General features: G+C 42.9%; 1 protein-coding gene across 1 annotated transcript in view; it reads right to left on the reverse strand.

Moving 5' to 3' along the window:
* RRAGD (Ras-related GTP binding D) overlaps nt 1-9,811 on the reverse strand; it is a 24,258-nt gene extending 14,447 nt beyond the window's left edge. The window contains exon 1 of the mRNA XM_015417080.1: nt 9,434-9,811. Coding sequence (XP_015272566.1) covers nt 9,434-9,614 — 181 coding nt within the window. The 5' untranslated portion in view covers nt 9,615-9,811. The remainder of the gene's footprint in view (nt 1-9,433) is intronic.
* Between the last annotated feature and the right edge of the window lie 12,378 nt (nt 9,812-22,189).

Here is a 22,189-nt window from a genome sequence, read left to right on the forward strand (position 1 = left end):
AACGTGAGAGGGCAGGGAGGAAGGAAGGAAGGAAGGAAGGAAGGGGAAGGGGAAGGGAGGGAAAGCATGCCTCCCCTTCACTTTCCCAGCCGCCCTGCCAGGAGCTGCACAATATGCATTAAAGAGCCGCATGTGGCTCCCAAGCTGCAGTTTGGCCACCCCTGTGTTATACTGAATTGCTCACTATAAGCATGAACTGAAGCATCTTCCCCGTTTTTGCAGAAAGGGGTGCTTGCATATGCACCTTTCCTCTACACACAAAAGGAAAGTGAAGGATGAACACCGATCTGTACCACTATAACAGAACAGAAGTACACTCTCCTTGCACCTATAGTCGGGGGGGGGGGGGCTCAAGTCCAGAAAATTCACCATGTTAGGGATTTTCCTTCAAGAGGAATATTGGTTGGGATCATTCCACATTATTTTTTCTAATATATATTTATTGGTTTTTAACATTAAGTTCATATACGTACATCTTCCATATATTATATTGTGTGTCCTCTATATATTATTTTCTATCCATTGTTTGACTTTTTCCCATCTTTGAATAACAACTTTCTCCTTGGTCCCTTGTAGTTGTGCTTGTAACCAATCCATTTCCACTACCTCTAACAATCTTAATGCTATTTCCTCTCGGAAGGGTAGTCTATCCATTTTCCAATATTTTGCTACTAAGATCCTTGAGATCGTATAAATATGCAGCAAAATAAATTGTTCTCTATGCGTGTATTGATCATCTACTATTATATTCAACAAATACATTTCAGGGGTTAAGTCCACATTTAAATCCATAATTTCCCAAATTATATTTTGTACAGTTTTCCAATACTTTTGAACTTTTTGGCATCTCCACCACATATGGTAGAAGGTGCCCACATTAGACTTACATTTCCAGCATATATTAGAGACATTATTTTGACATTTGGAGACTCTATCTGGTGACCAGTACCATCTATGATGCATTTTATATATTTTCTTTATATGATACTGCTTTCAAGATTTTTAATTTTTTCCAGACTTTATGCCATTCTTCCAAATTTATATTGTTGTTCCCTCTAAGCTGCAGAGTCTTCTGAGCAGAAATTATACTTTGTGAGCTACTGGCATTAAAGTTATGAGCGAAGGATTTGGCCACTGCATAAATTAGTTTGCTCTGGAGCCATCCTTCTGAGCTAAGACAAAAATGTGTGATCCAGAGGCTAAAAAACTGTGAGCTAGCTCACACTAACTCAGCTTAGAGGGAACACTAATTGTGTCCTATATCCTGCATCCAAGACACGATTGATGTTTTTACGATTTCCTCCAGCATCATTTCCTCAAGTATCATTTCCTCAAGTAACCAATTATAAAATTTCTGAATCAGTTTGTCACTTGATAACCAGATTCTAACTCATTTTTATTTTCCTCAAAGCCAACATTTGTGTCTTTATCATGTCTAGATCTTAATTGGTTATATTCCCACCAGGATAACCTAATGTTATGTTGTTCCGCTAAAACTTCCACATCCTTCAACTTTTTCTTATTATCTAATAATATTTCATATTTTTAATCTATGTACCTTTGTTATCAATGTGGGTCTCACAAATGCCTCCAAAGGAGATATCCATAGAGGTGTTTTATTATAGTACCATTCTTTCATAGTATTCCAAATTTTAATCAATGCTCCTCTTAAGGCGTGTCGTTGAAAATTAGAATGAATTCTATCCTTTCCATACCAGAGGTAGGCGTGCCATCCCATGCACAGATCAAAACCTTCTAATGCCAAGCATTTGGTATTCTCCAATACTATCCACTCCCTTATCCAACTTAAAGCTGCCACTTGATAGTACAGTTTCCAATTAGGTACTCCCAGACCACCCCTTTCTTTTTTTTCTTGCATTATTTTCCATTTTATCCTTGAATTATGGTGCCCAAATAAAGTGTCTAGTTATTTTATCAAGTTCTTCAAAATACTGTACATTTTTTATTATAAGATTCTGTGCTAGAAATAAAAACCTTGGTAAAATATTCATTTTCAATGTCGCTATCCTTCCCATCATTGAAATATGTAGGTCTTTCCATTTAGTCAAGTCTTTTCTAATTTCTTCTAACAACTTATTGTAGTTATCCTCCATTAGTGAACTATTTGTTTGATATATTTATACCCAAATACTTGATTTTTCTAACAATCACCATGTTAGTTATAACTTGCAATTCTTGCAATGTTTTTTGAAAACAGTTTTTAACCAATAGTTTAGTCTTTCTTACATTAATCTTAAGGCTGGCCACATGTCCATATTCTCTAATCACCCCCAGCAAAATTGGCATAGATTTTAAGGGATTTTCTATAATAAATAACAGGTCATTCGCAAATGCCTGTATTTTATATTCTTCACCTTGTACTTTTAATCCTTGGATTGAAGCATTTTTCTCACTACATTATTAAAATTTTCAAGTGCAAATTATATAGAGGAGAGGTGACAAGGGATCATTCCACGTTAGATGCTAAAACAGAACTGTAAGTGAGATGTTAGTAATACTTGAAGCTCTTTGGGGAAGGAATCAACATGGCTTAGGTCATAACCTAAAGACGAAGCATAATCCAAATGTTGAATCCTGATTGGAAGTACAATCAGTACAGTACAGTACAGTACAAAAAGTACATTTGATCCCAAGAAGCGTACAATTGATTCTGCTGTCCAATTATATTCTTTTAAAAGCCATTACTCCAGTTTCTCTCTCTTTTAAAAAGGCAGTGCTGTTTTCCAGTTTGCCTTTGGTTGTACCTCTTTTTGGATACAAACCCAAACCTTCCCCAGCTGCCTCCTGTGCCAGACTCTGTCTATGCTTGATTCTGAATCTCAATATTGGGAAGTTACAGTTTTTTTCCCTCTACTCTTTTAACATCCTCATTTTCTTATTTATACACAGACGTAGTGGTAGTGGCATATGAAATTTTAGAAGCTTCAGCCCATGCACTCGGTACAGGAAGGACACACCACTTAGGACTGCAGGAATCTACTTTTGTAAAGCCCTCTGGACACCTCTAGCAACTACTCTTCTGTCGTATCGCTACACCACCACCCTGCATTCAGTAGGAATACAATCCAGAAAGAACTGGACTATGAACTATTTTCACACCACTGAATTCTTTCAGAAAAGGAACTAGAAATATGAGACTGTAAACATGCCAACAAAACATCTCATGCAAAAGGGAACCTGCTTCTGATACTATGCAAATGAGAAAACACTTATTTTCCCTTTGAGAAGTTAAAAGTGCTAATGAAAAAAATTGAAGTGGTACCTGAAAATATATTTTTGCTTGCAACACGTCAATTGTTCAAATTTAATGTACAACACATTAAATTAGAAAACCCTGAGGTGGGATTCAGCGCGACGGGAACGGTCGCACCAGGAAGAGCTCCTGGGTGCTGGCCAGATCGCCGGCTCCTTTAGGGGGGTTTGGAGGCTCCCAAACTCAAATGAGCTTCCCGTAGAGAAGCTCATTGCAAGGGGCTTGATTTGGAAAAAAACCCGCAGGCGGCAGCAAGCAGGTGCTGGGTCCAAATTTACCCCGATGCAGGAGCCGGCTGAGAGCGCCCATGTCAGACATGGGCGCGCAGTCGTGACTGCCCGGCAGGAGGGGACAAGCTGGAACCTCATCTATACCATCGATGAAGCACAACACCATGAGTACATTGTAAAGCAACATCAGAGAGTCTACAATCTATCATGAAGCCCCTTTAAAGTTTATAAAGACATTGGAATGGAGGGGTGAAGAATTCACTTCCTACCCCCCTCCTTCCTTTTCAGCAGCTACGAAAAGAAATCAAAGCAACTTCTCAAATAGCCTCTTAGGCAAAGAAAATAAAGAGAAAGATCTTGTCTAAGACTGTATTTTGTGGAATATAAAACTGGAGAAAAACTAGTTCAATTTGATTCTGAATCTCAGTGAACAGAAATGGAATCTCCCTCCCCCCCCCCTTTTTTTCTTGTCTGGAAATAAAAAGAAAGCAGCTGGAATAACATGAAGACCTTCTAAAGCATTAAACCAAAGCTGCTGAAATAAGGACTAAAGTTGATTATACTTTAAATAAATGGAATATAAAGACTTGATCTCTTAGGGGGGAAAGAAAATTGGACCTTACTCTGATTTTTTCACTTATTACATTCCCATAACAATGTTATGTTTTCCTTTACGGAAACTACAAATCTTCATTTTGTTTTGACCGCAATGTCTTGAAATGTAAATAATAGATAACATTCCTGACTTATGTTGATATTGTCTTTGTGTTTAATATGACTATAACAATTGGTGAAATATGCTTATTAGACGTGGTGCCATTGTAAAACCTTGTTGGAAAATATTTCTAGAAATTCTTTGGTTTCAACACGTTATTGAAAAAATGGATGGCACAGATAGACTTCAAATGGTGCCAGAGGCTTTATTCTCAGATACAATGGAACTTATAAGTATTGAATTATTACAGGTCTCCTTAAAAGACTTGCATAGTTTAATCCAAAACACAATTATGGTAGCTGTAAAAAGGGCAGTCAAAGAAAATTTTTACCCTACACAAGAGGAAACAGAAATGCTGATGCAACAAACTAAGAAGGAAACAGTTCAGATAGCCTGGAAAGAGGAGGGGAAAAGACATGACTGTGTAGAGGATATAGAGGAAACCTACAATCAAGATGACATGATCCACAGAATGGAGTTTGCACCTATAAAGAGAAACAAAACTTCCACAAATGTTCATCACAGACTTTATAAAAGAACCATCGACGATGAAATTGCCAAATAAGGAGTCACATGTCACCTCAGAGAGACACTTGCATCCACAAACTAAAGATTGAGTACAGATGTTTATACTCAGAAGATTTCTACACTTATAAGGGGAAAAGACACAGAATTAAGACTTTAAAACTTAAGAGGAGAAATCAGAAAATCAAGAAGAGGAAAGAGTACAAAAGGGATGGTAAATTTCTGAGGGAATTTCTGAGATCTTCCAGGGAACAGTCAGGGTTGATTTCTTTTAGGATTGACTGATTTGTTCTTCTTGCAGTCCAAGGGACTCTCAAGAGTCTTCTCCAGCACCATAGTTCAAAAGAATCTGTTCTTCGGCGCTCGGCCTTCCTTATAGTCCAACTCTCGCAGCCATACATGACTACTGGGAATACCATTGCTTTGACCATGCGGACTTTTGTTGGCAGGGTGATGTCTCAACTTTTTATCATGCTGTTTAGGTTCGCCATCGCTTTCCTCCCAAGGAGCAGGCGTCTTTTAATTTCATGGCTGCAGTCACAGTCTGCAGTGATCTGGGATCCCAGGAACGTGAAGTCTGTCACTACTTCCACGACTTCATATTAGTAGAATAAAAGAAACTGTATACCTATATATTTGCGAGCCATGGGTGGTCTCTTATCTGCTGACAGATACTGACTCGACAATCACCACTTCAGTAGCAAAATACTTAGTTATTATAATAGCATTGAAGCGTAAATAATTGCTGCTAAGAGGAGGTGTGCACTTTTTGGTTCTAATTGTTTTTTCAATTTTTTCAGTTTTATGACTGAAATGTCTTATAGTTTTATATTTTAAACCTTTATAGAGTTTAGATTTTAATTGGATTTGAAATGTTAACAGTTTTAAACTCTTATATTGATATTTTACATTGTTCTATTCTGTGCTGTAGACCATTGGTCATGTGAGCTAAATAAATTGATTATATATTTGCAAATATTATATGATAACAGGAGGTGGAAAAATGATATAGATTTAGTTAATGTATGAGGTAGTTTAATAGAGGAAAAGGAAGATCGAAATGTTGTACCCCAATTTTATGTTTGTTATGAAAATAAAAAATTGTTTTTTAAATTTTTTTGAAAACCCTACAATTTTCAAGAAGTCAGGGTTTTTTTATCTATCTCTGCTCTGTAGAATGCCACAGAATGTTGTCCAAAACAAAAGTAATTCATGCTCTATGAAAAGCAACAGGTGCTATATGAGCTACTCTTTTTAATCATCACGTATAAAGATACTTTCTCTATACCATCATATTGGTGCACAGGCGCTCAATGAAAACTGCAAAGGCAGATACTGGAGCAGAGCCTGGTAATATGGGGACTGACATTCACAGCTGCGAAGGAACTCCAAAAACAGAACCCTCTACAGCTCTTGCCTTTTATGGGCCTAAAAGCTGCCTTCTTTGCTTCCTTGGAACTCCGGGGTCCCAAAAGGCATCCACTTTGTTCTACATGCTGAGTACCTGTTCACAGCAAAAATAGGAAGCATTTATTGATTTCTCTCCAGATATTGTTTCAGAGACCTCAATACATTTACTACGTCCTTCTCCTTTGTCCTCATAAGTAGTGTTCAGCCACTTTTATGCCTAAGCGGTTTTTCTCTCCAGTTTAGATACTTAATTTTTCATTGACATTTGTCTTCCTGATCCTTTTTCTTTCCCACTTGATATCCTAATAAAGTGTTAAGTACCAATAAGCTGAGAAGCCACTGATCTCTTATTATTTCCATATGCTTCTTATGCTGGCATGGCCTTTTCCTACTAATCATATCCCACTGCCACATTAACATTTTCTCCTTCCACCCCCAGTTTTCTTCCTGCTCTGGCAGTATTAAATGTCTAACTTTGTCCTCCAAGATCTTCAGTCAGATGCACAATACCAGATTGCCTACAAAGCTACATCTTGCATTACTCAGAGGCAGCTACTGCTACTCTTTGCTTCACCTTGCATACTCAAGGCACAAATGCTTACTTGAGTCCATTTTTAAAAAGTAGAAGATTCTGACCAGAAAGCCTATTTTCCCCAAGAACTGAGAAGTGTAGGAGCTGACTGGGTGTTTAACAGCAAGGAAAAGGCTGCATGTGCTCTGTTACTTCTGATAGTTGGGGACTGTGTCCTGGCATTGAAAACAGACCCTAAGCCTCAGTCAAAGCAAACCTTGCACATATACTGCCAGGCTTGGTCAGATCAGTCTTTATTAAAGCTGCTGCAGTGTAAGTTGCTACGGGTTCAAGAAAAAAGATTATACTAGGTAGCTCTAGGCAAGGCCTTCTTCTTGCACACATGGCTCCCTCTCTGCCATACTGGTCTAACCTAGGGCCAATATATATGTGACCCTGTAACAGACAGAACAGACCTGCTTTGACTTGCAGACTGTACCACCTAGACTCCCCCACCACTTGGACACGCTAGTGCAAGAGGGACCCCCGCAAAAATATCTTTTCAGGCACCACTTCGGTTTTTTTCATTTTGATTTATATGTAGTTGTATATATCCTACATCTTATTTATACTTTCTGTTATATTTGGGACGAAGCATACTTATAACTTTTATAATGACATGAGTTTATTTATTTATTACAAGGTATAACCTTGTTTAAGTTACCTATTCATGGCCATGTCCCCTGTTAACATAGCTCAGGGTAATGGAGGACATAGAGGCGTGGCCCCAGGTTGGAAAGGGGGCTAGGAGCCCTGTCCCTCCTAACAGGCAACCCCCCTCAAAAAAGGCAGGTGGTGGCAGACTGTGTTATCCTAGTGGAAGGAAGAAGTAACCCCCTCTGGGAGTTGACGATGCCATGGAGGGGTGAACAGATCAGGGTCTGCAAGTCAAAGCAGGCCTGTTCCATCACAGACTCCAATGAAACAAAAGATGCATGGGAGTTGCACAGGTCTGTGTTTAAACTGGGCTGCTACCTGTGCAAAGCCACTATACATGCTAATGCCCCAGAGCAACATCCACCCAGGCTACTAGCTTCTGGCATGCTCACTAAGCACACATAACAGCCTAACTTAAACAAGAAGCTATGGGATGGCTAAGTCCAAACACTATATTTAAATTAGCCCTCACAAGGATAATCAAACATTTACTGAGGTCATGCAGTACTGTAAAAGCACTAGGTATTATTATAATATTATCATAAAGCGCCCAACACATTCCAGCCTAATTATCAGGTCATCAGGTCCCTGTCAGAAAATGCAACACAGCTTGGTTAGTTGGACCTCTCATGAGAGCTTCAGTCCTTCAGGCTAGCCCAATCTAGTCAGATCTTGACTGCAAAGCAGGGTTGGCCCTGGTTAGTATTTGGATGGGAGACCACCAAGGATTGCCAGGGTTGTGATGCGGAGGCAGGCAAAGCACCCCTGAACATCTCTTGCTTGAAAGCACCACGGAGTCACTATAAGGCAGCTGTAACTTGACAGCAAAAGAGAGACTAGCCCGCATATATGGCTTTGGCCTAATGCTTTTCAGAACATCTGCAGCCAATCCCCAGGATTCACCTCTCTTCCAACTCATCCTAGCATCACTAAGGGCTGCCCATGACCTCACTCTCCCATCCCTAATCTTATTCAGTTACTAAACGCTCGTCTGACTCTCATCAGCTACCTCTCTCTTCTGCCCCCTCTAGATTCTCCACCTACACTTATCCCCGCCCACAGACCCCCCCATTTCTATCCATAGCCTCACCTCCTAATTTCTCTTTGCCAGAACACTCACTCAACTCACCACCCATCCCAGAACCCACACTTCCCCACCAGTGCTGCTCAGCAGGTGAAAATTCTCTTACACACAGTTAGAATTGATGTTCATGTTCAAGACTATTTGCATCTGGAAAGATACAGGGACTCCAGGACTAACTTGAACATCACCTTAGCGGTTCCCAGTGTGTCCACCAACTATCAAGCAAAAGGATGAGTAGGAAAATGTACTAGTGCCCCCCCCCACCGCCCCACACTGCAGCTTTTGCCTCAAATTGCAATAAAAGTAGTGTTGCCAACCTCCAAGTGGTAGCCGGAGATCTCCTGGAATTATAACTGATCTCCAACAGAGATCAGTTACCCTGGAGAAAATTGTAGTTTTGGAGTGTAGACTCTATAGAATTATACCCCCTCCAAGCTCTCTCCCCTCCCCAGATTCTGCCTTCCCCAGGCTCTATCCCCAAATCTCCAGGGATTTCCCAAACCAGAGCGGGCAACCCTAGATAAAGGAGCCTTCTGGTCCTGTTATATTCACTCTTCCATATACCAGCACCCCGTGAGGGGCAGTTTATATGTCCCAAACCACTGCTACCTGAGGAAGAGAGGGGGGTGTAGGGCGGAAGGTGTGCACATACACACCCCAGTGCAAGGATGTCTGAAAAAAGAATTCTAAAGCCCTGATGATTTTATGCATTGCTAATCTGGCAACGGTGTTCCTCAGCAACGCATCCCTCCCAATTCCTGACCACCCAAGTACTCCCCAGATGGATTCCCCCCCCCCACACACACCCCGGTAGCTTAGTCAAGCATTCATAGCAGCCGGGGGCTCAGTCTGCCTTCGCTCTTCGCCCCACTCTACTTCACCCCGCCCCAAAACAATGGAACTGGCAGCGTAGTCACGAGGCTTTCCTCTTCCTTCTCGCTTCCCCTGTGCAGTAGCGGCCACTTACACGCCTCATCCCCGCCACTCTCCGCGTCACCGTCTGAGAAGGATTCATCCCGGTCTCCATAATCTCCTAGTCCAACGATCTCATTCTCTTCTTCCTCCTCCTCCTCGTCCTCCTCTTCATCTTCCTCCTCCCCACCGTCGTCCTCTTCCTGCTCCTTCAGCTTTCCCGGCACCTGGCTCATCCTACTCCTCTGAAGCGCAGGCAGTCCTGGGAAACTCTCCTACTACCCCCGAATTTCTCCCACAAATATGCCCCTTTGGGACTTCCGCGCAAACGGCTTCCTTTTCTTCTGCCTCCCGCGCCTCCCCCTACTCCCCGCAGTTCTCAAAGGAAAGTCAGCCAAGGCCCCAGCGTCCCTCCCAGAGGAGAAAAACTGCGTGACCCAAGTCACCTGACACACACACACAGAAACACACTCACATAGTGAGTAACATAATAGTATGCGTAGAGAAGCGAGAATCCTGGCACTGAAGGGAGGGGACTTGCCGCGTACAGGGGGGGGGGGGTTTTGTTTTTGCAGATACCACGTGTTACACAGCAGGGAGGGCTTATCGCTAGATTTGCAAAATAAAAAGGATGGATTCTAAGTCTCCCCAAAAGGTACCTTTTCCCACTCCCCCCCCCCCACACACACACATGTAGCCCAGTAGTGGGGGGAAATACTCTGTACAAGATCAAAGGGAACGTAATATATAGTAAAGGGAAGCTCTTTTAACTTCAGTAATTGTGCAGAAATGAACATTTTGGCAGGCGTCTATATGACAAGCTGCACACCAATCTTATTCCCCCTTCAAAGCCACTATTAAAAGTCTGGGAGCCCTCTCATTTCATTACTTTAGTATTTTAACAGATACTGAGTATTAATCCCTAACCATGGTCAACTCACAAGCAGATAAGCAGTGGAATATTCTAGACAGGTATCAGATTTTATCCAACTTTTCTGCCAAAATTGATTCCCAAAGCAGCTTGAATAACAATAAATACAAAATTCAATACCCGTGTTTTTTGAAGAGGGGGAACTCCAGCTAGGATGGATCCGGGCATGGTGGAGGAGGGGCTTGCTACGTTTTGCTTTTCTGTGGCCACATCAATGGAAGCTAGAGGAGGGGGGCTCTAGCAACATTTACACTGCAATCTTGTTTATAGTAATTCAGAAACAAGTCCCACTTTCTTTAATGGGACAAAATTTGAGTCCAGTGGCACCTTTAAGACCAACAAAGTTTTTTTTTCAGATACAATGTGCACACACACAAAAGCTTATACTTTGAATAAAACTTTGTTGGTCTTAAAGGTGCCACTGGACTCAAACTTCGTTCTGCTGCTTCAGACCAACACAGCTATCCACCTGAATCTTTATTCAATGGAATAGACATACTTTACATTTCACATTACAAGAGTTATTCCAATATAAGTTTTCTTAACTTAGAGCGTACTTCGTCAGACACAATGCAGTGGGTCCTCACTAGGCAGATATTTCTATATTTATTTATTTCATGCAGAGGTCATTTCGGGGGGATCGCGGGGGATCGCAGTTCCCCCGGGTGAGGTACAGGGGGCGGGGCACATGATGAAGCCCCGCCCCCTGATTCCGGCCACCCCGCTTTCGGCCCTCATTCAGCCAGGAGGAGGCAGGAGAAGAGGGAGGGTAAGTTGCTTCCTCCCTGCCTCTCCCCACCCCTGCCTGCCTGGGGCCAGGGAGGGCCTTCGTGGGGCTTCCTCGCACTCCCGCCGGCCGGGACCGTTGGGGGCGGGGTGTGTGGCCTTATGGCACACTTCCAGTGATGTCAGGGGGTGTGGCATATGCTAATGAGTTGTGCTAATGAGTTCCCCTAGCTCTTTTTCTACGAAACGACCCGATTTCATGTATATCCTGCCATTCTTTCCAGGGGGGACCCAAAACAGATTACATCAGTCTCCTCTCCCTTGTTTTACCTTCACAACAATTCTGTGAGGTAGGCCAAACTGAGAATGTGTGACTGGCCCAAAGTCATCCAGCAAACTTCCAAGGTAAAGCAGGGGTCTCCCAGATTCTAGTCAAACACTACTATACTACACTGGCAGTCAGTCACTATTCTCTCTCTGAGTAGGAATGAAATAGCAGCATGGTCAAGGGGGTGTGAAATGCAGCAAGTACAGGGTGAGATATAATTATGTATAACTCAAATCAAGAAAGTACAGAGACAACCAACAATAGCAGTGGGCCATTTGTCTAGATTTGATAGCCTAGTTAACAGGTTTTACAGCATGATGTAGTGGTTAGAGTTTCAGACTAGGATCTGGGAAACCCAGGTTTGAATCTCCAATCTACCACGGAAGCTTGCTGCATGACCTTGCACTAGTCACACACTCTTAGCCTTGCTGTTGTAGGGATAAAATGGAGACCAGGAGAACAATGTAAGCCACTTTGGTCCCCACTGCGGAGAAAAGTGGGCTATTAAGTAAGTCAATGAATCAGTAGGAATTAATGTCATTCCTTCTTTGAATACCTTCCCATTTTATGCTCATTTAACTGTTAGTAAGGACTTATTGATTTATTTCATTTGTTTATTTAAACATTTATACTCTGCACTTCTTTCCCTGGGGGGGAGGATGCCCAAGCTAGCTGCACAACTGTGCATAGAGTCTATAAACAGATGTGTGCGTGCACACTCATGAACACGTGTAGATAAAGCTTGCATTCTGCTTTAGTAGATACATGATCCTAGCTCCTCCTCCCTTAAATTACTCTGACTAAAATATGTGAAAAGGCAACAGGGCTATCACACCCAACATTCCATCTCAGATGCAATTTAGTTTTCTCTGTGCTGGAATGCTGGATTCTATTATGAGGAAATTTTCACAGTCCTTGTAATGGTGGTTAGGTGCAAAATGTCTCATGTTCTGCCTTGTCTAGTAATTTGTGTGCCTTCGGCTACATTGTGTACCAGATTTCACCTTTTAGGGTTGCTTGGAACTATTGTAAATTTGGATGTAAACCTCTTCCACTCAGGCAAAGGATTAATCTTCCTTTGCAGACTCTTCTAGTGAGCAACACATCCTGGGCTATGTGTGTGTCAAGTTTCAACTTTTTGGGTGGAATGGAAGTAGTTTAAGCAAGTTCAAAAGGAAGTTTAGTGAGAAGAAGAGTCGGTTTTATGCCCCACCCTTCACTACCCAAAGGAGTCTTGGAGCGGCTTACAATCACCTTCCCTTCCTCTTTCTGTGACACCCTGTAAGGTAGGTGGGGATCAGAGAGCGCTCTGAGAGAATTGTGACTGGCCCAAGGTCACCTAGCTGGCTGCATGTGAAGGAGTGGGGCTTCAAACTCGGTTCTCTAGATTACAGTCTATCGCTCTTTAACCACTACACCACAGTGGGCCCCTAAGAGCCAAAAGAACTATGTGCAGGCTCTGTGAGGGAAATCTGTGGATCACAGGAGGGTTGATCTGCATGACCCCTTTGAGGAAGTATACAATATGAGGATGTCTTGGTTAGGGATGGGCACAAACTGAACCACAAAGCAAAATCTGTCATGAATGTTGCCAGGAGTTATTTCGTAGAAAAAGAGGTGCAGGAACTCATTTGCACAACTCATTTGCATATGCCACACCCCCTGACAAAGGGCAGGCAAGCAAGCATGTCAGGGTTCCCTGCCTGATTGGGGAAGGGAGAGAAATGCATTTAAATCCCCCCCTTCCCTGAGTTTCTCCGCAAAAGTGGAGAGGCTCAGGGGGAGGGGGGGCATGTCTGCCTGCCTCCCCTTCCCTTCTCCTTCTGGGCTGGCTGGAGGAGGGGAGGGCAGGGAGGCAGACATGCCTGTGTTCCCTGCCCGATGTTCTCCAGGTGCCCTGGAGGCACCTAGAGAACATTGGGCAGAGAACCCAGGCATTTAAATCCCCCCTTCCCCTGACTCTTTCTGCATGTCTGCCTGCCTCCCCTTCCCTTGTTCAGTCTGCCCACCATCTGGGGAAGGGAAAGAAAGGCATTTAAATCCCCCCAGGCAGTAGGGGCTCTGCAGGGCTTCCCTGGTTTGTCCGCCTGTGCAGGCGGGCCAGAAATTGTGGGGGACACCCTGGGCTCCTTTCTGTTGGAGCACCGCTCCACAGCACTCCGGCAAGAAATAACCCCTGAATGTTGCCCTGTTCGTGGTTCGCAAACCAAAGTTCATGACGGGTCTACCGTCACAGATTTCCACAAACTTTTAAAGCAGTTTGTGGTGGTTCGTGGATACAGCAGAAAGCATGGGTTTGAAGGAGCTGAGTCCCTTCAAACCCCTGCTTTCTGTTCCCCACAAAAGCTTCAAAAACAGCTGAGCAGTAGGGAGCAGGCTGCTCCCTGTCACTCTGCTGTTTTCAGGCTTTCTGCAAACCCTGTTTAAAGGGACTGGGGTCCCTTTCAACAGGGTTTGCAGGACCACAACTATGAACCAGTTCGGTTCAGCTTGTGATTCAGTTCACGGTTTAGCCATGATCCTCAAACTGACATGAACCACATTTTCCTGGTTTGTGCCCATCTCTAGTCTGGGTAAGGGGACACCAGCTATCTGTGGTAGGATTGTGGCTATAGCTGCTATCTGGCAACAAAGGGTAGATACTTTTAGCTTCTGATGGATCCCTCAAGTAGGAAGGACAACCAGTGGCCCAGGCCAGGGTTGAAGGGATTGACATGCTTGCATTGGCACCACCTCATGAAGGCTTTCCAAGTAGCATTGTGAAGGCCTTCCTGGAGGCCATGATGATCACTGTGACCTCTGAGGAGTGGCCTAGGTTCAGGAACCCATTCCTTTCAAGACCCACATGGCCAGATGGAGCCACTCTGTATCCGGGTGCCAAACTGGACCCTGCTGCAACATGTCTGGGCTCACTGGACTCTTCCAAGGGGCCTTTACTGAGAGCTCTACTAAGAATGGAAATCATGGCCTGCGAGCCCAATCTGGAGCCACAAAGATCACTTCTGCCTCCTCCTGAAATATCTTACATAGACTTTTGGGATCATTAGGAGTGGCAGAAAGGCATACAGTAGACCCTTGAGCCATGGTGAGGTTAGAGCATCTGCTTGTTCTGACCAAGGGTGATGGTATCTGGAGAAATCATGATGCTTGATGTTGGATGCTGAGGCAAACAGATCTACCTCCAGAGTCCAAAATCTGGCTGGAATTTGTAGGAAGATCTCCTGTTTGATGGACTAATTGTTTTCATTGATGGTCTGTCTGCTCAGCCAGTCTGCCTGGATGTTTAGGGAACCTTGGATGTGTTCTGTTGAGATGGACTGTAGATGTTTCTTCATCCAGGAAAGGATGAATTAGGTCTCTGTAGGGTGGATGACCTGGAACCCTACTGCTTGTTGTGGTTCTTGGCTGAAATATTGTCCATCCTGATAAGCACATACTGGCCCCTGACATCTGTCTGAAAGTAGGTGAGCACTTTTTTTGACTGCTCTGAATTAAAATACGTTGATACTCATTGTCTTTTCCTTTGACGTCCAGGTGCTTTGGGCAAGATGGTTGACCAGCAACACTTCTCAACCTGACAGACTCACATCCCTAAAGAGTTGCAAGATGTGTTCCAGGAGGTAGGGTTGACCCTGTCTCAGTTTGTTGGGGCTGGTCCACCAGAACATGCTCTGTCTCAGAGATAGCATTAGGCTCAGGGTTTTGTTGCTTTTTGCAATATCTCTAGTTGATATGGCTGGAGAAACCACTGAAGTTGTCTGGTGTGGAAGCGGGCCCACGGCTCTGTCCATATGCAGGAGATCACTAGGCCCTGAAGGCATGCCAGGAACATCAGCTGGATGGTTTTGGCTTTGACCATATCTATGGCTAAGCTTGAGATCCTGGAGGCCTTGTCTTCCAGGAAGAACAATGTGTTCTTGCACGTCTTTGATGATGCCAAGGTATTGTAGCCTCTGTGACAGGGTAAGATTGCTCTTCTCCTTGTTCAGGATACTTGCTCCCGAGTCGGAGAACAGATTAGGATGTCGTCGGGATAAGGGTGGATTTGTATTCCCTGCCAACAAATCAGAACCACCAGTGCTATGAGGACTTTGGAAAAGACCCAAGAAGCCGATGCCAGGACAAAGCTCTGAGTTGGAAATGCTGGCCGTTGTAGGCAAACCGGAGAAACCTGCAATGCCCTGGAAATATGGGAATGTGAGACTGATGGAGGTCATGAAGGCCTTGGGTAGTAAGTGCTTGTGTACCACATACCTGTTCATATACTTCAGATTGAGAATGACTCACCAGTCTGTGTTTCTCTTGGGCACTGTGAAAAATATGGAGTAAACTCTTGAGTGATGCTCACAGGACAGAACTGGCTCTATTTTCTGTACCTTCAGTAGGTAATTGATGGTGGTTGTAGTTCCTTAGATGTTTTTCCTTTCAGATAGATCTGGGAGACTGAAGGAAGTGGTCTGGGAGGAGGCTGTGAAACTCTGTGGTGCAGCCAGACTGGATGGTTTTCAGAGCCCAGTGGTCTGGTTGAGACTGAAGCCAATGGATTTGAAAATCCTGCAGCCGGCTCCCCACTGAAAGGTCCTAGTGTCATTGTTTTCCTTGTTTGGACAGCTGATCAGATTTGTTGGACCTGTAGGGCTGAAACTGGGATGGTCTGTTGCATTGGGGACCACTGGGATCTCCTTTGATTTTGTCTTTTATGGAATAAGGTGTGGTGGGAATGAAGAGAATGATAAAATCTTTTTCAAATTTACCAAATTAGGAACAAATTGTGATAGTGGACAGATTGGAGCTACTAAGAACTAAACTTCTGAAGCTAGGGAGTGACATCAAGAAGCAAGATAATAATTCTTTAGGGAAAAACGAGGGACTGCAAATCTCTTCCTTGCTAACTACCCCTGCAAGTAGAGAAACTGCTTGTCATGAACTTATTTTATTTTATTTATTTTATTTGTATCCCACCCTCCCTACCAGGCAGGCTCAGGGCAGCTTACAGCATTTGTATAAATATAAATATGTTAAAACAGCAAGATACATTAAAACGTTAACACCAGAACATGTGCAAACAGGTGCTAGCAAACATAATACTAATAAATGATGGCGGTGTTGTCTCAGCATCTAGATAGTCAAATTGCCACCACAGTTTGAGTTCTTGCCAAGCTATAAGATATTAAGCTGGTGCTGATGTTGGAGGGTCAGGGCCTCGATGTTAAGAGGCAGCCTCTAATCAAAGGCCTGGTGGAAGAGCTCTGTTTTGCAGGCCCTGTGGAACTGTAAATGGTCCTGCAGGGCCCTGATGTCAGTAAGGGGCCACCACAGAAAAGGCCCTGGCCCTCGTCACTGTACCATTGGGTTATGTCTAGTAAATCTTTTGGAAATGGGTATGAGTAAAGCGAAATCTTTGGCTCGTCAGTGCTTGCTTGATATTGAGGCTCAAACTGATTAAGCGCTTTTACCCAAGATGTATCTATATATCTAATTCCCAAGTTGCCCCCTGCATGCAGATATCTAAATCCGCACATCGGGGGCTCTTGGGAGGCAGGGAGATTTTCTGGTACACTTGGGGCAATCCCCAGGTGTGCAGAAAAATATGAAAAGTTGGAAAAAAATATTTAAAATACCTAAAAAGAAAAAGAGCATTCCCTGCTCATGTGCAGAGAACGCTCTGGGAACTCTGGTGGGCCGGCAGCTGGAAGGCGCTCAGGCCTTGCTGCCAAAGCCAGGGTGGGGAAGAAGGAGATCGGCGGGGGCCAAGCTGGGGGGGGAAGGAGATTGGACGCTGCCTGAGCGGGGGGGGGAAGAGGAGTTCGGCAGGGCCCGGCTGGGGGGGAGGAGATCGGCAAGGCCACTCAGTCCTTGCTGCCGGAACCCGGGGAGGGGGGGCAGAGGAGATCAGCGAGGCTGCTTAGGCCTCACAGCTAGAACCGGGGGGGAGAGGAGTTCGGTGGGGCCACTCGAGCCTCACCGCTGGAGCCAGGGGCAGGGGGGGTGAAGGAGCCCAGGGGAAGGGGTGGGGAGGAGATCAACGAGGCCGTGGGCCAGAGGGGGAGGGAAGGAGATCGGCGGAGGGTGAAGGAACGCTCCCAATTTAAACCCTAAGATAATTATTCAAAATTTGCAGATATTGTGCTGCTGAAATATTTGTTGGAAGATACCAAGAAGTTAGTAACCTTGGTAGTAGCAAAATTTTGTTTTTTAGTAATAAATAAGCGGAGGTTTTTAGCAAAAAACACAGACGGAGTAAAGTCATTATCTGGGATTTAGAATCTGGGGATATGATTACAGTTTTAAAGTACATGGGGCTTGTGATTGTAATATTTTATTTCATTTTTGTACTACTGGTCAAATGGCTGTAAGAAATAAATTTGAATTTGAAAATTTGAATTCAATGGGAATGGGAGAGGAAGGTTCTCCTATTGTTCCTCCATAGACTTCTGGGAATGGCCATCTTTTTATCTCTAGTCTCAACCAGGATATTGTCACAATGGTCCCCAAACAGCCTTCTACCCTGGAATAGGTATGCTATCACTATGGACTTAGAATGTAGATCCACTTGCCATGTGTGAAGCCATAGAGTGCGCCAAGTCCCTTGTGGGACTCTTGTGGTCTAATTTTCTGTCCAATCTACTGACAGTATCTTTGGAGGCCAGGCCAGTGGACTGTGACACTGCAACTGGAGTGTCCACTAGGGGATCCTGCAACAATACTGAAAAGTACTCAGACGGAGAGTGATTTAAGCTCAGCATACCTTTACTTAGTTCAGAACAAGACAACTTTAACCGGCTCACAGGCCGGTTTATATGTGCTCCAGTTCTACACCCTAAACACCCCCCCACACCAGTGATTGGCTATTTTACAGTGGCCGAGAGTTCCATAGGCTCTCGGCTGGGAGCCTAGCCCTCCGATAGGTGCGGGCTAGGATCCGTTTGAGCCTTTGTTCTCATGACCGAAGCTCGGCTGCTTCACCCGACCGCATGGTGACCTAGTCGCGCACGGGGGCGGGGATGAATACATTACAAATTCCATAGTGTGAAGAGCCAAGGAATAAAGCTTTTTGGTAACATTTGGGAACTGCCTGTTAGAGATCAGCTTGGCCCACTCTCCTTTCATCAACATTCCAAAGAAATCAGGAAACCGAACAGACCTCTGACTGTACATTGTTAGATTCACTGGTATGGTAAATCAGGAACCTGTATCAATTCAGCAGAGTGCACAAACAGAGTACACGCAGCTGAGCTTCTTTGTTCTGTATGTGCCAGTGTTACACAGAGCCACTTGTCAGTTTCAAACGAATAAGAATCCTTTATTCAAGGAACTACTTTCTAGATAATGCAAGCTGATAGTTATAGAATCTAATCTAACTAGCTGGATATATGCAGATGCAGAATGCATCTACATCCATGGTGGCAAAGATGGAGAGTACCTGAAACAAATATATCATTTTAGTTATTATAAACATTTTAACTGCCCTTATCTTCCCCAGTATACTCAGATATTTTTTATTCCATTGGTTTAATTTCTTTTGTATCGTTCTCTATGCTATTTTATAATTTATCCCCACCAATTATCATTACACCCAAGTATTTCGACCTCTTAATTCCTAATTTCATACCTGTTATTCTTGCTACTTCTTTTTGTTCTTTTAAGTCTATCTTACGAAACATTATTTCTGACTTTTTAATATTTACCCTTAAGCCTGAATATATTTTAAAGTCCTGTAATATTATCATAAGTTCCCTCATTGCTTCCAGGGGATTCTCTAATAATATATCTAATAATATATCACTAATAATATATCATCTGCAAATAAGTTTAGTTTAATTTCTTCCTTCCCTAGCCTATATCCATGTATCCTAATACTATTTCTAATTCTGTCTGCCAATGGCTCCATCACTATTATAAAAAGCATTGGGGATAAGGGGCATCCCTGTTTAACTCCTCTTTGAATCAATACTTCACTAGTGTGTCCATCATTAATTTTAATCATGGCTTTCCCTTCCCTATATATTTCTTTTAGCACATTTAGAAAAGGTCCTTCAAAACCAATGCATGATTGGGGGGCGGCGGAACTAAGCGGCGCATGACAGATGCCTAGAAGAAGAGCTCCCGACCTCTTTCCCCATAAAATAACCTGATTTCACCTTAATATTTCTTAAAGCCGAAAGGCTTAAGAAAATTTACAGGAAGCAAAGCTGCAATGTCTAGGAGCGGTAATCCAACTGTAAAGGTGGGTTTTTTGCCTAACGCATCTCCTAGAAGTCCAGCCCCGGCCTCCACGGAGAACTCCAACATGGTACCGGAAAAGAATGCAGTTAATTCAATGCCAAACTCCCCGATACCAGACGAGGCCCCACTGACCAGAAATGATCTCTGTGAGTTGAGAGACAGCCTGCTTAAAGACATGGCGAAGTTGGTTACTGACCTGTTGAAGCCAGTGCAATCTTCCCTAGCCAACCTAGTGAAAGAGGTAAAAGAAGCCTCTAAAAAGGCAGAGACAGCATCGAGATGGCACTCACCCTGCAAGAGGAGGTGTTGCAAGTAACAGAGCACTCGTTGTTGAATTGTATAGCCGTTCTTGAGAATAAATGGAGACAGTATAATTTAAAATTTCATGGGTTTGAGGAGGGGGCTGAAGAAAATAAGGACTTAGCTGCTTTTATTTCTGCTTGGTTAGCAAATATTTTGGAGCTTGAAGACGGGGTTACACCAGCGATTGCCAAAGCACAACAATTGGGCCCCCTTGCTGCTGCAGGAAGAGGTAGACCCAGAGACATTTTAGTTCAATTTATTTACCAAAGAACTCGGGACAAAATTCTAAAAGAAGCCAGGGCAAGAGGCTCATTGTCATTTTGTGATTGCAAGATAATTGTTCTACTTGACTTATCTCCTGAAGTGTTGGAAAAAAGAAAGAAACTGAGACTGATAACTACTAAATTAAATGAAGCCAAGGTGAGATTTTGCTGGTCTCCAGTATCGGATATCCAAGTATATAAAAACGGATTACAATACCATGCTTCAGATAACACTCTTAAATGCCTTGGGCTTGAAACTTTCACAGAAAGAAGAAGAGGAGCTTTTAGAGACTTGAACTTTCTAACTTTGACTAGCTGATTGTCAGAACAGTTAATTTGTATAGCATTGGAAAAATAGCATAATTATTATTGTAAGCCACTTTTTTATTTCTGGTAATTATCATGCAACTAATGGTTATTTCCTTGAAACTTATCTGATATAGATTGTTGTTAAGTTTCCTGTCAGTATTGAAGCTAGTAGTTGAATTGTATGTATTAAATACAGATTTTATGTAGCATTAATGTTCAATACCCATCTTTAAGTCTTCTATCTGGGTACTGTTGGAGTTGAATAACGTTGCTTTACTGGAAAATCAGTTTAAGTATTCTGGTGAAATACTTTTATATTTTTCTCTTTCTCTCAGAAATTGCTCAATAGTCAGTTCTCCCACCTCCATGTTTTTGTTAATTTCCTCCTCCTCTCGCTTTGTAGATGCCATTTTTACTACACAGTTCAGTCTAATTTATGCAAGTTCTAATAGTCCTCCAAGTTACCAAACAAATTTTTTCTATCCATTATAAGTCCTTGTCAGAGAGAAAAAACAAAAATTTCCTCAAAGAAGCAAAAACACAGCAACACTCACTCAGCTCCCATTCATCCTATTCAGCAGACAAAATCGGGGTAATTTTTCCACAGGTCTTTTCTATTTTTAAGTTAGAAGTACGCGTTCTCACCAAGTTGCCTTCTCTGTGTTACTGTGTATGTTGCAAATCCAAATTGAATTAAAAAGGCTGGCTGCAGCTGTGCAAAAACATGGTGAGCCATGTTTTTGCTCCATCGATTGCTCCTGCATCAAGGCAAAAATGGCCTCTCCCACACACTTGCCATGTGTGTGTGTGGCCGAAAACAAGCCTCTTGCTATCTGGTCTCCCTCCGAGAGAGCAGACGAAGCTCCCCCAGACTGGAAAGGTCAGGGAGCTTCAAAAAGAATGAAAACAAATATGACACAAGGGATGACATCTCAAGTAATTTGGGATACATATAAAGCTGTGATCAGAGGACTGTTGATTTCCCTAAACAGTAAAGACCGGAAAAAGAGAATGGAGCAGCAAAATAAAATTATGGAAGAGTTAAAGAAGCTTGAAGCAAACCTAAAGAGGAAACCAGGGAAGAAAAAAATTAAAAGAAAAATTCAAGTTTTGCAAGAGCAGTTAAATGGATTTCTAAATCAAGAATTGTATATTGGAATTTGAAAAAATTGCAGCAAAAATCGTTTGAAGGTGCAAATAAACCGGGAAAATACTTGGCATGGCAACTGAAGCGGAGGAAGGAGAAGAATATTATAACGAAGATTGTTGACGGTGACAAAGAAATAACAGGTGCTAATGGAATTAAAAGAGCTTTCTATAAATACTATGCAAATCTATATGCAAAAAAGAATGTTGACAAGAGGAAAATAAATAATTATTTGGATAAGGTGAAACTAGAGAAGATTCCGGAGAAATTTAAACAGTTATTAAACAACAGGATTACTAAAGAGGAAGTTGACAAAGCAATACAGGAAGCAAAGCTGGGGAAAGCATGGATACACAGCAAAATTTTACAAAAAAATAAAAGAGGAGCTGACCCCAATTTTGGAAATGTTAATGAATGACATAAGAGAAACAAAGAGAATCCCGGAATCTTGGAAAGAAGCTGCAATTTCACTTATCCCAAAAGAAGCACAGGACTTGATGAATGTCAAAAATTATAGACCAATCTCTCTATTGAACAATGATTACAAATTACTTGCCAGAATTATCTCGGAACGAGTG

The sequence above is a fragment of the Gekko japonicus genome, unplaced genomic scaffold (genome assembly GCF_001447785.1).
Source record: "Gekko japonicus isolate JY-2015 unplaced genomic scaffold, Gekko_japonicus_V1.1 scaffold760, whole genome shotgun sequence".
Lineage (NCBI taxonomy): Eukaryota > Metazoa > Chordata > Lepidosauria > Squamata > Gekkonidae > Gekko > Gekko japonicus.